This window comes from Ostrea edulis, chromosome 5, assembly GCF_947568905.1.
Source record: "Ostrea edulis chromosome 5, xbOstEdul1.1, whole genome shotgun sequence".
In the NCBI taxonomy this organism is placed as follows: domain Eukaryota; kingdom Metazoa; phylum Mollusca; class Bivalvia; order Ostreida; family Ostreidae; genus Ostrea; species Ostrea edulis.
Genome location: NC_079168.1, coordinates 75,173,018 through 75,190,084, shown reverse-complemented (window position 1 = coordinate 75,190,084; position 17,067 = coordinate 75,173,018). Strand labels below are relative to the sequence as shown.

At 39.0% G+C, this 17,067-nt stretch overlaps 1 protein-coding gene across 5 annotated transcripts; it reads right to left on the bottom strand.

Moving 5' to 3' along the window:
* Window positions 1-9,702: 9,702 nt before the first annotated feature.
* Window positions 9,703-15,925, bottom strand: LOC125650623 (RNA-binding protein lark-like). Of its 5 annotated transcripts, none has more exons than XM_048879069.2 (8): window positions 15,779-15,924; window positions 15,171-15,318; window positions 14,450-14,533; window positions 13,126-13,163; window positions 12,752-12,913; window positions 12,207-12,230; window positions 11,682-11,840; window positions 9,703-10,523 (listed from the first exon to the last, which is right to left on the bottom strand). In XM_048879069.2, exons 2-8 carry the CDS (start codon window positions 15,291-15,293, stop codon window positions 10,292-10,294), a joined length of 822 nt encoding a protein of 273 aa, XP_048735026.1. In that variant the 5' UTR covers window positions 15,294-15,318; window positions 15,779-15,924; the 3' UTR covers window positions 9,703-10,291. The 5 variants fall into 5 exon arrangements, with proteins under 5 accessions (XP_048735026.1, XP_048735027.1, XP_048735029.1 ...); XM_048879070.2 differs by having other exon boundaries at window positions 15,171-15,314; window positions 15,779-15,881; XM_048879072.2 differs by lacking the exon at window positions 15,171-15,318 and having other exon boundaries at window positions 15,779-15,925.
* Between the last annotated feature and the right edge of the window lie 1,142 nt (window positions 15,926-17,067).

The window sequence follows — 17,067 nt, the reverse complement described above, 5'->3', positions numbered from 1 at the left end:
GTTAGTAAAATGAGGCAAATTTTAAGGGTTTTGGGGGGAAAATTAAGTTTTCCCAATGAAATAATTCAAGAAAGCAAAAAGATTTTGTCATTCATTTCTCCGGGAGTGGAAGAAATTATTGCTTCTTTTATCGTTTAGTACATTTGTCTAAACAAGATACCACGAAAATTTATGGGGGGGGGGGGGTGCGCCCCCCCCCCCCTTAAATCCGCCACTGAAATGAGAGTTGTTATAACGTACGTTAACATCGTTAAACGACAACTTTTAAACAGGAATGCTATCAATTTGCATTTCTAAATTCAAATTTGGATTAATGCTATTGTATAATTATCAGACGTAGATCTGTCACTCTTGATTTTAAAACGAATCCTGTTTTAAAATGCATTCCGATTTACTCCATGCAGTAATTCGGGGTTGTTTTTTTTTTTTTATAAATAAAATGAAATATTCTATGGTCGTTATAACGATCTAGTTCGTCAATACAACCTCGCATTGGGTCAAATGCTGTCTGACGTGTTTCATACCGATTGTTAAGCCGTTCTTGGCACACTGATTTTGACTGCGGATAACTCCGTTTACCTGATCAGGATATGGGGCTCACGGCGGGTGTGACCGGTCAACAGGGGATGCTTACTCCTCCTAGGCACCTGATCCCACCTCTGGTGTGTCCAGGGGTCCGTGTTTGCCCAACTATCTATTTTGTATTGCTTGTAGGAGTTATGAGATTGATCACTGTTCGTTATCTTCACCTTGCATACAAACTATATAAAAGATAATTTGAATTACATGTATCATCACCTGATAGAAATGTTGACTCACAATTGTATAAACAATTTCCATCGCCTAGAATTTTAATAACTCTATAGTCATTCTCTCTCTCTCTCTCTCTCTCTCTCTCTCTCTCTCTCTCTCTCTTTATTTATTTTTTTAGCGAATCTAAAGGGGGGTTGCAACTCCCGTAACCCCCCTCTAGATCCGCCACTGTTATGTAGCATTATATTTCTAATTTTGTACGGGGAGATGGTGTAGTTCTGCTTCATTAAGACCCTCTGAATAGATTTTCTAACACAGATAGCATTCACCGTGCATAAATGATATGTTGTCTGATAATTCATCAAATGAATGAACTCTCACTCTTATTTTTATCATTGCACTTTATTTCAATAACAAAATTTGTATTATACCTTATTTTTTCCATCACTGAAATAGTAAGTCCAGTTTTCATGTACATATATCACGACCAGCATGCGCGTATCCGTAAACCAAGGGCAGTATAATATTATTGCCGCGTGATTAGATTTGTTCTGTAACCAAGATATTTATCATCCAAACTTTTAAACTGGTTGGTGTATATATGTCCATTAGTGCCGAATTTAGAAGGGGTTACAGTGGTGGATTTAAGGGGGAACGCAGCCGGTGCCCCCTCCCCTAAAATTTTCAAATTTAAGGTAAACAATCGTGGTCTCTTGTTCAGAAAAATGTGAACGATAAAAGAAACAATAATTTCTTCCACTCTCAGACAAATGAATGACAAATTCTTTTCATTTATTGAATTATTTTTATTGGGAGAACATATATTTTTTCCAAAAACCCATGGAATATGCTCATTTTATTAATTTCACCTTATCAAAAATAATAAAACTGACTACATAGGAGACATATTTCAAGCCCTGTAAAATCCAGGATCTTCCGGGGGCTCGTCCCCAAGACCCCTTTCCTCCAGGACTTTGCCCTGGACCCACTGACACATTGCCTCTTAATGTTGCGCCCCCCCCCCCCCCCCATAACCGCAATTTCTAGATCCGTCCCTGGGTTACAAACCACCCACCCCTTTGCTTGAACACTTTAAATAACCTCTCTCCCTTTTGGGCGGAAAGGGTGCAAAATTATTCACAGACACCTGAAGTGTGGAGAGCGTGTGTAGATCGGGTACCTGTAAAATGTGAAACGAAACGAAATCTGCCGAAACGAAATCTAACGAAACAAAATCTAATACGAAACGAAAAGATTGTATAACCGAACTGTTTAATTATTATAATAGAAAGAGGAACCTCAGGTCCCTGTGAAAGTTACCACAAATAAATGACATTCGTTTCCCCGTTGATGTGATCTTTCGTGTTGACTGACGCATTTTTAAAAGCGGTGCATTGGTTAGTATCAAGCAAATGTTTGAAGCTGGTGTCTGATAAAGTTGAAAGCAGGAAGATGTTTAACCTCTTGTTTTATCTCTAACTGCTGAGGTGCGAGTACATTCAATAATGGAAAAATTATATAGTACCATATTATACGAATACAATTAGGTAAGATATATATATTATATTATATAGAAACTATTATTGATATGCAACTTAAGTCTAGAGATAAATCTATATATTTGGGGTGTTGCTAAAACGGGGATTGAAAACGGAACGGAAAATGTTATGTATTGATATTGGGAGGAGGTCAGCAATTAGTAAAATCAAAAGGCTTATGAACAAGGTAAGCAGAAATCACAGAGAGAACTAGAAGACATACTCAGAATCCATCGTTTCATAAAAATATACTGTATAGTTACATTGTTCACGGACTTTGTGATATACATGTATATATTTAGCATTCAGTAATACGGTCATACATGCTAGAGTGACAGTCTCTGTCTTGGTCGCATTTGTACGATGATTCTGGTCTGTTGGCTGTCGTTTCCTTTCTACGGGACCGCTTCTCTCCTGCCACTGCTGTCGGCTTCTCTTCACCAGCGAGCAGCTGTTTGTCAAGGGTGCTTATCCAACTGGCGCGGTCATTTGCAAGGTCCTCCCAGGATTTAGTGTTCATGTCGAGCGCCTTCCTGTCTCTCTTGCACATGTTTCTGTACGTTAGCTGCGGTCGGCCAATTGCTTCTCTGCCTTGTGACAAGCTCACCATAGAGGACGTCTTTGGGGATTCGGCTATACATACGGTGAACGTGACCAAGCCAGCGTAGCCGACGTCACCTCAGCTGAGTATACACGACGGGGAGGCCAGCGCGAGACGGGACTTCAGTGTTGGTCACCTCCTCTTGCCAGGAGATACCGAGTATGCGTCGGAGGATTCTGAGGTTGAAGGTGTTGAGCATTTTCTCCTGGTGGGCGTACGTGGTCTATGTCTCACTACCATACAGGAGAATGCTGAGGACGCAGGCATTATAAACAGCCATCTTCATCTTGGAATTGGTCCACACTCTTGATGTCAGGCGGGCGAATGTTGTGGCTGCCTTCCCGATCCATTTGTTGATCTCAGCGTCAAGGGAGAGATTATCGGTAACGGTGGACCCAAGGTAAGTGAACTTGTGGACGACTTCGAGCTCATAGTTAGCAATGGTGCATGATGACTGATGGTGGTTCTGGTGTGTCTTGGCCCAATATATTTGTTTTCTGACTAATGGTCAGCACAAAGTCTTTGCAGGCCTTGTCAAAGTGATCCATCAGCAGCTGCAAATCCCGTTGGATGCGAGTTGCAACTACAGCGTCATCAGCGAACTGCATTTCTCTGATGAGGGTCGTGTGGAACTTTGTTCCCGCCTTTGGGCGCGCAAGATTGAAGAGCCTGCCATTTGATCTGGTCCGCAAGTAAATACCCTCTTGGGCTGTGCCAAAGGCGTGTCTCAGAGGGAGTGTGAAGAAAATCCCGAAGGGGGTTGGGGGGAGCACGCAGCCTTGTTTGACCCCGTTTTGTATGTCGAAGGATTCGGAAAGGTTGGCGGTAAACTTCACAGTTCCCTTCATGTTGATATGGTAGGACTCAACTAAGCTGAGCAGTCTTTGGGGGGGGGGGGGGGGAAGCCGACCTTTCGGGGGGGGGGGGCTTAAAGAGAGGCCATCTCTGCTGACAAGATCAACGGACTTGGTGAGGCCGATGAATGCAATATACAGGGACATTTGCTGCTCTCTGCACTTCTCTCAGAGTTGACGAAGGGAGAAGACCGTGTCTATCGTGGACCTTTTAGCTCAGAAACCACACTGTGATTCTGGGTAGACACACTGTCAGCTTCTGCAGGCGGATCAGGAGGACCCGAGCATAGACTTTGACAAAGGATGCTGAGAAGGGAGAGTATATAGTGGCGATCTTGGCATCTCTCATAGCACAGCTCCTTCTCTCCAGCACTGGCAGAGGACTTCGTGCAACGGGTGAAGTAGGGTACTCTTGCAGCGCTTGATGAGGTCTAGAGGGATATTGTCATTACCTGGTGCCTTGCCTGCGGCCAAACTGTTTTAATGGCCTTGCTCAGCTCGTCCATGGTTGGTTCTGTATCGAGCTCTTCCATTAATGGCATGCATTTAATAGCATTTAGGCCTGCAGGAGTCACTGTATTCTCTCTGGAGTAGAGGTAGGAGTAGTGTTCCACCATCTCTCCGTCTGCCGGCCTTGGTCGGTGATGACTTTCCCAGTGGTGGATTTGAGGGAGGCTGTCTTGCTCTGCGTTGGTCCTAGAGCCTTTTTTTATGCCATCACACATCCTTCTGATGTTGCACATTTCAGCAGCTGTCTGGATCGTCTCGCTGAGCTCTGTCCAGTACTCATTGGCGCAGCACCCGACCCTGAGCTGAACCTTGCTCCTGGCAGCCTTGAGACGCCACAGGTTGCTCTCAGTGGGCCAGGCTATCTGACTACTGGTATCCTGTAACCCAGTACTACCTACCCCAGGGTCGAGTTGTCGGCGACTAAACTGACAGCCCACCAATTGATACTCTTAAGGTTATTGGTGTGGAGTGTGGCTAGACACTCTGATAGAATAAAACAAGTTGTATATAGAAAAGAACGATAATTCATGATTTTATTACGTCAACTAGTTCAACATCTTGTGTTTGATTTATTATTTTTTAACCATCAGCGACTGAATGACCGCAACACTCCAATACTAAATACACAGGGGCTAAGGCCGTTTTGGGCCCGAACTCTGTGATTCCATAAATATATTTATGGTATCACAGGGTTCGGGCCCAAAACGTGCTTAGCCCCTGTGACTAAATAGCCGAGAACTTCTACCAGTTCATTTCTAATCGAACCATTAGTATCTTTAAATACACATATATATATACATTTACAGTATACTGTCACAAATGGTAGGAGATGGGGAATGGGTGGGTTAGGAAATGACAAGCCGGGAAAAGGGGGTGGCACCCACAGGCACTTGCTTAATATTTTTCATAATACATGTATATAAGGAGGATTTTAAAATACATATGTACATGTATTTGTAAAAACTGTATTATGTGTTAATACATGTGCATTAAAAATGTTTTACTGTAAGGAAGGGGGGGGGGGTTTGCATTAAAACCCCGTGTGTTACATCCATTCTCTACTTTCTGCTCACGAACACCTCACCTCTGTCATTGTTAGAATTACAAGATTCCTGTAAAATGCTTTGAAAACTTTTATTCATGTACAAATATTCATCAATCTATGACGCAGAATTTCAAGATAAAATTGTTTTACCGCTTGTGAACAAGTTTCTAAAACTTGATTTTTAATCAAAATAACTAACACAATCCCGTTCCATTTTCCTTTCCGCGTTTAGCAACACCCATACATTCATGAACATTTGCGCCAATGTATTTGTCTATCTTCTAAAACCAACAATATCCACACACACACACACACATATATATATATATATATATCTATCTATATATTGACAACATTCAATTTCTATTATTTTCATATGCAAACTGAATTATTTTCACATGTGAAATAAGATTAATTGGCGGATTGGCCCCCACCCCACTCTTTAGGTGGTAGTAATGAATGGTAAAAATGTAATAATGAATGAACTGATCAATTGAAGGATGAACAGAGCCCCCTCCCTCCAATTTAGGAGTACGAAGTTTGGACAAAAGAGACAATTTAGGTTCCTTTTCTGCTTGTCAACAATATGTAGAAGACAATTCCCGACTGTCCCTATACACTTTGAAAAACGATGCTGCGTGTTTGCGTACTATTCTAAATCTTTCCAAAAATAATCACTCAGCGATACGAATTACATTGTTTTTGCAATTGGCAGCCGCCATACATAAATTAAGTGGCGGCCGCCAGATAAAATAACTGGCGGCCGCCAGTTAATTTATATGGCGGCCGCCAGATAATAAGTGGCGGCCGCCAGCTAATTTATATGGCGGCCGCCAGTTAAATTAAGTGGCGGCCACCACATAAATTAAGTGGCGTCCGCCAGTTAAATAAATATTAATTCTATACCCTGGCACCTATCGGCTTCCGTAAAATATAAACTGAATATGAGGTTCTCTGAGAGGGAGGTTCTGACAAAATTGCAATACCTGTATTCATGACGAAGAAAAATCTGGAAAACAAAAAACAAGGTTTTTCTATTAAAGTGATACTGCAATTACCTTGACCTTTGATCTTGAGAAACAATAGGCATCCTCCGCTTGACAAAATGTGTATGTGTACCAAGCTTGACAGTCCTAGCCTAAACGGCTCGGTCTGTATCCTGCCTACAGGATTCTCCTACTATAAGTGATACTACGACCTTGACCTTAAAGAACAAAAGACGTCCTCCACTTGGCATGAGGAGTATGTGTACCAGTGTACAAGTTTAACAGTCCTAGCCCCAAAAGCATCGCGCTCAAAATCACACGGTCTCTCACCTCTGTCGGCGCGGGTTCGAATCCCGCTCGCGACGGTGAGAAAGTTTCCCAGTCTACTTTCGGAAGGTCGGTGGTCTCTTCCCAGGTACATTGTATCTAATCTGGGTTCTCTCTTCCACCAATAAAAAAAATGGGCGCCACCAGATAACTGAAAAATTATTGAGTGTGGCGGAAAACATCAATCAATCGGTTTGTATTCTGTCTACAAGGTTTTCCTATTAACTGATACTACGACACTTGACCTTGAAAAACAAAATACATATTCCTCTAATCTTGGTGATGAAATGTACCAAGTTGTAAGATCTTAACTCCAACTAGTTGTCGTTCTTTGCTCTCACTTACAGTTTTGACTCAGTTACAAAAATATACGCAAATAAATAAATATTGAGCAGATGTCGAGTCTTTTTGGTGACTATTTGGGTTGAAACGTGGTAGTCCTATTGCACCAGGCCTATACATAGGTACTAGCTGCAATAATGTAGCCCTATCCATTTTTTTTTTTATTTTGACATTTTCGGGATAACCTCCCCCCCCCCCCCCCCCCCCTCGAAAAAAAATCATCAGAGAGGGCAGCTACATGAAGAATATATACAGTAATGGGGAAATAGTTGCTTGTCCTATATTTTCCCGATATTTTACAAAATAGTTGTTAGCTTTATTAGCCGTAAAAAAAAAAATTGTATTTACATGTGGAATAACATTGCTTATTTTGAGACGTTAACAGAGGTGTAAGTGAGAGCAAGGAACAACAACTCTGGGTAGAGATTGCTATAATTTGCGATGATAACACCTTACGATACAAATATACTTTTCTTGGACTTCAATGCTGTCAGTTGACTTCGCCTTCGATAGCTGATGGAAACTTGATTGTTTTTAAATTCTGCGAAGCAAGTACCCCGAAGAGGATTGTACATGTATCTTGCTTAACGTCTCGCTCGAGAATTGTTCATTCATATGAAGACGTCACCAAGACCGGTGAAGGGCTTCAAATTTAGGCCTATGCTCAGCGATTACGGCCATTGAGCAGTGAGGGTTCTTTAGCGTGCCACACCTACTGTGACACGCGGGTCATCCGTTTTTAAGGTCATCTCCAAGGACCCGTGACATTCACACCTGATGCCGAGCGTTTGGCGATGGAACTGTCACTACCTGTTTTTTTTCAACTTAGGTCTGTCGTGGCCGGGCCCCGAAGAGGAATTTTGTTAACCACCAAGTATATTAGTAATATTATTACTGTTTAAAACAAGAGGTACTGTGAGCAATGCTCACTAAGAATACCCCCCGCTTACCCCAATCTCCCAAAGGGTGTTGGTAATAGGTATAAACTACCTCTTTTCTGAGTGTAAAAAGCAAATGGCATGACAAACCGAACCATATTGCTACTTCGATGTCCAGTGCGCGTGACCTTTGGACCCCCAAATCGATAGGGAACATCTTCATCCCATGGGTAGTTCATATGTATGATATGGTGACTGTACGTTGAAAGGATAACGCTTTAGAGCCCGTAAACCATATTGCTACTTCAATGTCCAGTGTGCTTGACCTTTTGACCCCAAAATCGATAGGGAACATCTTCATCCCATGGGTAGTCCATATGTATGATATGGTGACGGTAGGTGGAAAGGATAATGCTTTAGAGCCCGGAAACCATTGCGTCTACAGACGAACGGACAACCCGATTCCAGTATACCCCCCCCCCCCCCCCCCCACAACTTGTTGAGGGGGGTATACCTATCTACAGATAAAGGAGCTTTCAAAACAGTAGATCTCTAAAGTATGTACTAATTTGAGGGAAGATGGAGAATTTTGAGGATCGTATGTATTTGTACCATTACCTTGTGTACATATGACTTTGGTCTTTATTAAAAGACACCCCCCCCCCCCCCCCTTAAAACAACAGTTCTTTATCCATGGAACATCCTGTATATAACTGATTTCAGGAAAAAATTCTGTGTCAAGATGATGAACAACTTTATTTTCTGATGAGCTCTAGTCATATCCCCTCATTCAAACTCTCTACTCGTTTTTGCAACAAGCTCTTCGTCCTCGTTTTCATCAGTTGACAGATTTTCTTCGATTCTGTATTTGCAGGCATTAGTGTTAACGTTTTCTATGATGCATTGGTCTTCAGTTAAAAGCATCCAAATAAACTGTACATTTTTCTCCTAACTCAATGTTTAATTACGTTAGATACATTATGAAGAAATGAATGGACTTTTACTATTATATTCACTTAAGCAAGTCCAGTTCTTTCTGTCTGCGTTACCCTAGTCATTAAAATTGATCACGTTTCATTTTGCAATATATACTTCATATATTTGTATATCAAGTGCAAAATGACAGAAGCGTACTTGCCTGTCGCTATCTTGGACTAGGGCAACGCACGTTACTCCAGACCGTGTCTACAGCGACATTTTCAAACACAAGAGTTGAAATAACAAGCGTTAAATACCCCCCCCCCCCCCCTAACGAAATGTACATAATGTTCAACCTTAGAGAACGACACCGACCTCGATTATAGCGTTATAACATGACACAAGCTTTTTCAATACGTGATGCTCAACTCTACACTTCGAACATTTCCAGTCTGACGGATAAGGTTTAATCGATTATATGCCTCCATTAACAGTTATCCAGACTAGTAGGGCAAGACCATGTGACCAGAACAGGGATCCGAGGAAAACACCTCAACCTACATCTGGGAAAAAAAATCTTTTTGTTTCTCAAGATCAAACCCAGAGTGTCTCTTCGAAAATCCAGCGAATCAGGTTATTTCCTCTTAAGAGGAAAAATCACATCCCTTCTACTACCACATTGCCCTCTTCCAGAGAGAGAGCGACCCGGACTCTCCTGATGTTTTATTGTCAATTATTAGGAATACATGCAATAGGGTTAAATCTTTTTACCTCCCTTAAATTTCTTGGTTGGCATTAATGGATATAGTGCGCACCAAATAAGGCCATATCAATCGAGGCAATGAGCAGAGTTCAGAAAAAATTCTCCAGAACAAGACTTTCATATCAAAGGTTTCATGCGACAGCAGACTCATTAATGACCTACAACATCAATATCATAAAAGCCACTGTTTAGCAATTTAGTATTTTATTGATCTTTTTCTTGTGTATAAAAAAGTTAACACAAAAAACCTGAACAACTCGAATACTTCTGAACATGCCTATCCATTTATGGTGTAACATCATTACTATCCGTTAGTGAGGTGAAAATGAGTTAATTAATTACATACTACAGATAATATGATATGTCATGATTCAATTGTTCTAGATGCTCCACTCTTCTAAAAATTTGATCAATTCTGTACAGCGTACATTATTCACTTCAAAATCTGTTTCTAAACATTACCCACACAACATTATGCTTAGTATGAAAATGCAACCAATATAATGACTTCTACATGAAAATAGCAATACACGCGCAACAGAAGTAAAATGATAAAAATGAGTGAACATACTACATGTATTCAACATCAAATATAAAAGTCAAGTGACGTAACCCAAATATGAAGTTTTTTTTAAAAAAAAAACTCTTCTAGACGACTTATGACTCGAGTAAACAGAACAAATGCTACTACGATTTCTTGATGCAGCCAAAAAAATAATAAAAAAATGAACAATGCACTTTGGAAAGTTGTGACATGTATTTTAAACTTTTTTATATCAGAAATATAAAGGTTCGGCTTGGTTAGTCCCTGGGGGTGGGGGCGGTCTTCCAGCGGCCTGACTGGGTGGCGGTTTCTTGTAGAATCTGTCATAATATGATCCTGATCCAAGAGATTCTGCAGGTGGTGCTGGTGGTTCCTTGTAAGAATCGTAGTAACCATTTGTTGAATAGTCGTCATCATAAGCTCTAGGGGGTGGTGGAGGTCCATCTCCATGTGGATCAGGGTAACTGCAGACAGAAAATATATCAGTCAAACCATGGAGTTATAACACGGCAAACTGAAGGTCAACACACAATTTAATTCAGTTACCACTAAGATGTAGTTAGCAATCTCTCTTTACATAACAAATTTATATATAACAACACACATTTTATCGCATATATAGTAATTAATGTTTATATCATTTCAACAATAGAACCCTTCAGTACAGATGCACTGAACAGGCAAGGAGATCCACAGAAATACGATGTTGCATGTTCCTGTCCTCCGCATCCTGATGCCTGGGTCCAGTTAAACAGGCCATGACCCCATTCCTGGCGGTGCCTCATGGCTTAAACTGATCACCTGTTACTATCAATGTTAACACATTAATCAATAAATCAAAAGCGCTCAATCAAAATCATTCAGAGTGCAGCAATGTTCGGACGGACGGCAATCGGCAGCTTTTTCGGAATGACGGTTTGAGAATTCGATAATTATTGTCGGATATAGGCATGGAATCGGTAGAAGTTGCGGCTAGATTTCTGAGATTGAGAGCAAAGGCTGGGTCTGATCATGCATTTGGAATGGTCCACAAATGGCAGTTCGTATCATGCTTTGGGTCGTGTCCATGCTTGAGGTATGACTTAACGGACGGACTTTGTCGGTCCTCATTCACATAGTTTCGATAAGGTCTATCGCAATCTTTCTTTCACAGTCCTTTAGCGCCAGATACCTGATCATACATGTCTAAAAACAAAATATTTAGAAGTGTTTCCCAAGGCTAACAAAACAATGGACAGCTACTTACAAGCTTCAACCACTGATTGTTTACCCTTTGACAACTGAACACTTCTATGAAAGGAACAAAAAGAATCCTGTCTTTTTAACACTAGTTACTGAACAGTATATAAACAGTGAGTTTTTGTCTTAAAATCTACTGGTGCTTCATGATAAAGCCAACTGTAGGATATATTTGTGAAAGAGAAAAGTTTAGTTAAATTGTCCTGGAGATAGACGTTTCATGAGTCAAGAGATTATTTCACTTCCAAGATTTGAGAAATGAAAACTACCTCTTGACGTGACGATTTTCCATCTCAGTAACAACTTGACCAAATCTGTTCTCCATTAAAGACTGGGTTCTTGTTTGTTCCGAAATAAGTTCCCGACTTTCTGTACTTACTTACCTTCTGCTGTAGTAGTCTGGAGGAGGACGGGAGCCAATGGCAGCCCGATCTCTGTAGTATGGATCTGAAGCTGCTGTTCTAGGACGCTCATATCTGTCATACTCTGGGGGCGGAGGACGCCTCTCATAACCGTAATATCTCTCCCGGGGAGGCTCATACCTAAAGAAAAAATATTTACAAACTCGATTCCAAAGTCTAAATCCCTCCTAGATTTAATCTAAATATGCCATCAGAATAACATTAGAAAAGTATTTTGAACCAAGTAACTAAAGATGAAGCCGAGAGAACAATTCTTGAAAATGCCTCATTACTTTAAGAATTAGATGATAATTTATCAACTATAAAAATTTACCCACTAACCAACACTGATTAAAGAAATAATTGGAATTCATCCATTAACAATAAAATTTAGAAATCATTAGAATTCAACATATCGACATTTAGTTAACTTGTGTCTTCATGCAAAAAACAATTTTGCAACTGAACAAGTAAAACAAATAACTCCTCAACATTCCTGTTACTTACCCTCCAGCAGGTGCTCCAGCACTTCTAACATTCAAGTACAACATTGTCATTTTACACAGTCATTTAACTGACAGGTTTTGTAATTGTAAAGCTATGAATAAAGTACAAAGTTAGCTTATGTATCCCTCTTAAGGAAGTATGCTACACCAGAGAAATTTTATGTAGATGAAAAGTGGAGGATATGTACAACAATATTTTGAAGTTGAAAATTTTCAAATTTACTTTATTTTCTCAAAAACTTACAGTTTTAGTAGAAGGTAATCTTGAAATAAAAAAAAAAAAATCCTGCTGGACTCGAACCAACAACTTACAGTTCAGCAGTTAGTATGCTAACTTACTGGGCTACTCGGCTAGGTATTTAAATTGAAAAGGAAATGTCAAATACTGCTGATATTGATTATTTCATCCATGTTTTTAAAGAAAGTCAGCCATTATGATGATGTAGAGTACCTCCTTAAAGGACAAACATGCACAGAAACCAAAGCTTTTTCCAGCATATCCAGGTACAATCATTAAATGTTTGTTTATAGTGGACACAAAATTACCTATCTGGGGGTGGTCCTCTACGGTCCTCCCTTGGGGGGTATCTGTAGTAATCATCATAAGGAGGGGGCCTTCTGTAAGGATCGTATCTGTCACGACTGGGGGGTCCGTATCCACGGTCTCCACCACGACCTCCTCCTCTTCCACCTCCTCTCATCCGTCCACTGAAGATTACTCAAAACATTACTAACTCGGAAATATACCAAACGTGCTCATGAGATTACATATTTCTTTCACTCTTGTTTAACTGTGAAAAGTTGAAAAATTATTGATCTTTCTCTTTATACATGCTCTAAAACAGATCATAGGAATTCATCTCTTTTAATGAATAGATATCTAACACTATTTATTGAAAACACACATAAACAGAACATACCCTCCCTTTCCACCACCTCTCGATTTTCCTGTGGAGAGCTACAATAAAATTCTAAATTAAATTCCTTGTCCTCACAAAAAAGGCATATATTTTAGCCAGAAAACGTAATTAAGGGAAACATTCACTAATTGCGAGTTAAAAATTGAAATTGCGAGTGCCCCCCCCCCCCCCCCCATTTTTGTCTCTCCGGATTTCCTCGGTTTGTTTGAAGTTTACAATAATTTCATCATGTGCATAGAAACGCTTTACAAAATGATCATAAAGATATTAAAAATGTAAACATGGATTAAATAAATATATGTAACTAAGGCCAAGGTCATCTCAATCAGTGACGAGCATACATTGGGTATCTTAAAGATGTCTGATTTAAATAACAATCATATTGATCTCGTCCATGTTTGCTCAACACCCGATGGGTGTTCCGCTGTCCGTAATCAAACACTCAAGAGTTTTTTTGTTCAACTAGATTTTCTTAAATGAAATATATCATTTGAATTGATGCTAACAGTCTTCAATATTTCAAACCATGTGTTGTTAATAAGTGGTAGATTTCTGGACAGCGAAAATGTACCCCATGATTCACCACGCACCAATGATATATTCAATTTGTCTGATAATTTATTTGGTAAATGAAAGAACTCTCAATCTTGTTTTTATCATTGCACTTTATTTTCATATATTTTGATATAGAGGCATGCTTGTTTTCTTAAATTTCTGTAAAAAAAAAAACTAATAAATTTCAAAAATACTAGTAAAAGCTCAATTTTGCTAGTTAGAAAATAATCCACCTATAATTAAAATTTGCTAGTACTGAAAAAAGTTCATTTTGATCCCTTTTAGCTGCAAATTTTATGAATTTCATTCCATTACTCCATTAGTAGAGCTGAAACGATATGCCCCCTTCACGATACGATACATATTGCAATACATATGTCATGATTCAATTTACAGAAGAAAACAATAACATTAAAGAAAAGTTTAATTACCAAGATTTACATTTATAATGTTTTCAAATGGTAAGATGCATGTTGGCTCTGTAGTTTAAATTGATAAAGTTTATTATTATTTTTGTAAGACTCTATGTAAACAGCAGTCTGAACGTTATTTGACTCTATTTTGTCCCTCATGCAGGTAACAAAATCATTACATGCCGAACCTGATGCATTTCACTGAACCAGTATATAATAAACGTATTGCACCAAAAATCGAAGGAATGAATTGAACATTGAATCGAGGGTTTATATTGAACAGTATCGATATTTTGGAGAATCGCTTCAGCCCTATCCATTACAATATTAATTGTCGGAACAAATTGTTTACACACCTCCACACGCATTCTGTTCCCTTTAATGGTAAAGCCATCGAGATTTTTGATTGCATCGTCAGCTTCTTCTTCACTTTGCATATGCTGCAAAACACATCAAATGTTAAAATGAGTTTCATTGAAAGCATTTTCGGATATCATGTAACAAATATCAAACCACACCTACTATTACAGAGAATTTACTGACATTTATTTGTCTATTCATAATACAACATAATCTAATACATAACTGTTATAACACCATTTTAAAAGTTTTCCCTTATAGCTTCAAGAATGGAATATAAGCCTGACTATAAACGGTAACTTCCGAAGAAAGCGGTGTTACAGTTGAAATCGGTACGCTTCAACAAACAAATGTTGATTAACTGAATTTTGATCGCCATTTGTAAAATCCAAGCAAGATATATATATCGTGTTTGCAGCAATAATATTTCGGAGATGCATCGCAAAACATTAACGGTATCAATTAAAATGAAAACATAACATCGACGAAATAACACAAATATTCTGGCAATATTCTGTAGGGCTGGCGTTAATGCAATTCAGTTTGAACAAAATGATGTGGAATACTCAATTACAAATCTCACTTGAATAGCCTTCATTTATGTTAACACTATAGTGACACAACTGTTTATGAAAAAATTACTGACACTTAAATTTTCGTATCCATATTCTTTTTTGCCAGCCCTATACAATTCCCATTTTTGAATAACGGACATACCACAAAACCAAAATTTTTAAGGACATCGCATTCTGTTACTTTTCCATATTTTTCAAATAATTCACGCAGATCTTCTGAACGGCAGTTACTTCCCAGGTTACCTATAAATATTTTTGTCGGCATGGTAACGGTCTATATGATGATCTATCTGAAAAACAAAGCACATGTTTCATACGAGATCATATAAGCAACGGTTTTCCTCACGAATGAATAACGCAAAAATGATTCCTTGTTCTGTTGTCCTCTCATCGCATCACATATTCATAACATGAGTCATGAGGGAAGTGGAACAGACACGCAGTAGTAGATCGGATTTTACCAGAAATCTGAGAAAGGAAATAGAGGACTGTATAATTGCTCAGAATACGTTTTTTGTATAATTGAAATGCGGTTATAATGATCGGGCATTCGTACGCAAGCACGTGTCCACCTGCTATGCGTAGCGTTGTGTTCTTTGTTTCCAATTAGCACAAGGCTTGGCCAAGGCGCGCACATAAATTAGGTGAACTATTTTCAGTTGTGCACTGCCATCAGCTTCAAGATGCTGTAAACTGCAAAATTCTGTCTTTGTTAATTATGTTTACATATCGTAATAAATATATACTTACAAAATATGCGCCTAATGAGTATTTCTTTTTACGCTTCTACCAGCCACCCATTCGCTTTTCAAGATGGCCGACCCACGCTGATATGACGTCACAAGTACTTTTCGGAAGGTTGAGGCCGATTTATTCCGACAGAATACTACGGAAGCCCATAAATGAAAAAAAAAAAAGAGAGAGATAAAACAGTTTTTTTTCCAATTATTATTGTATTATTTTTAAAAATAGATAGAATAAAAATAAGCCCATAAAAAAAATCAGAACGAATGCAGCTGAATGCTGTAATACTGAGCATAGATCTTGAAACTGCAAACGAACATGTTCTGCGTACATAATCCTTCTATAAAACAAAAAATCCAGACAGGCTATACTGACGAATTCATTTTTGTGGAAACGAGGGGGTTATTTATATTTGGTCTTTCCTATCCCCCTCCGAATATAAATAACCCACTCGTTTCCACAGAAATTACTGACGAATATAAGTTTATTACAGCTAGGGGTTTCACCAGTCTCAGTCGTTTAAAGTCAGCATTTCACAAATTATAGATCTATAGATGGTAGTTATAACCATCTAATTTACAAATACAACCTCTCATTTTATAGGTCGATTATGCTGTCTGATGTGTTTCATACCAATTCTTAGCATGATGAGGCCGCTCTTTATAATACATACTGATTTTGACTACGCATTGCCACGTTTGCCTGATCAAAACTCGCGGTGGGTGTGATCGGTCAACAGGGGATGCTTACTCCTCCTGGTCATTTGATCCCGTCTCTGATGTGCCTAGGGTGTTGGAATTTGTCCTACTCTCGATATTGTATACTTCATAGGAATTATGAGATTGATCACTATTTGAAATCATCACCTTTTCCATCTTCACAAGTCAAGGGTTATTGATTCGTTACCTCGTACTAACCCTTGACATCTGTCGCTATTTAAAAGTTGGGCTCGAGAAAAAGGATGACGCATTACGCTAAAATAAATCAGCCAATGGGATTTCTTGTTTAAGATGAAAGCCATCTTCACAAGTCAAGGGTTATTGATGCGAGGTAACGAATCAATAACCCTTGACTTGTGAAGATGCACCTTTTCATGCCACATAAGTTCGTTTTAAACCTAAGAGTTTCATTAAGATTTTGCTTTTTCTTTCACGATTTATTTATTTTTCTGTTATTTTTTTTTAATTTTGTTGTGTGTGTGTGTGTGTGTGCGTGTGCGTGTGCGTGCGTGCGCATTAAAAAAATATTTGTTTGCACTTATGGGTTTCCATGATAATTAATTTAAAAAAAAAAAG

Coding starts and splice junctions, on each gene's coding strand:
- LOC125650623 (XM_048879069.2), bottom strand. CDS start 15,293: ATGCCGACAAAAATATTTATAGGTAACCTGGGAAGTAACTGCCGTTCA. Junction 14,534..15,170: donor TTAAAAATTTTGGTTTTGTG/GTATGTCCGTTA, acceptor TGTGTTTTGCAG/CATATGCAAAGTGAAGAAGA. Junction 13,164..14,449: donor GGAACAGAATGCGTGTGGAG/GTGTGTAAACAA, acceptor ATTTTATTGTAG/CTCTCCACAGGAAAATCGAG.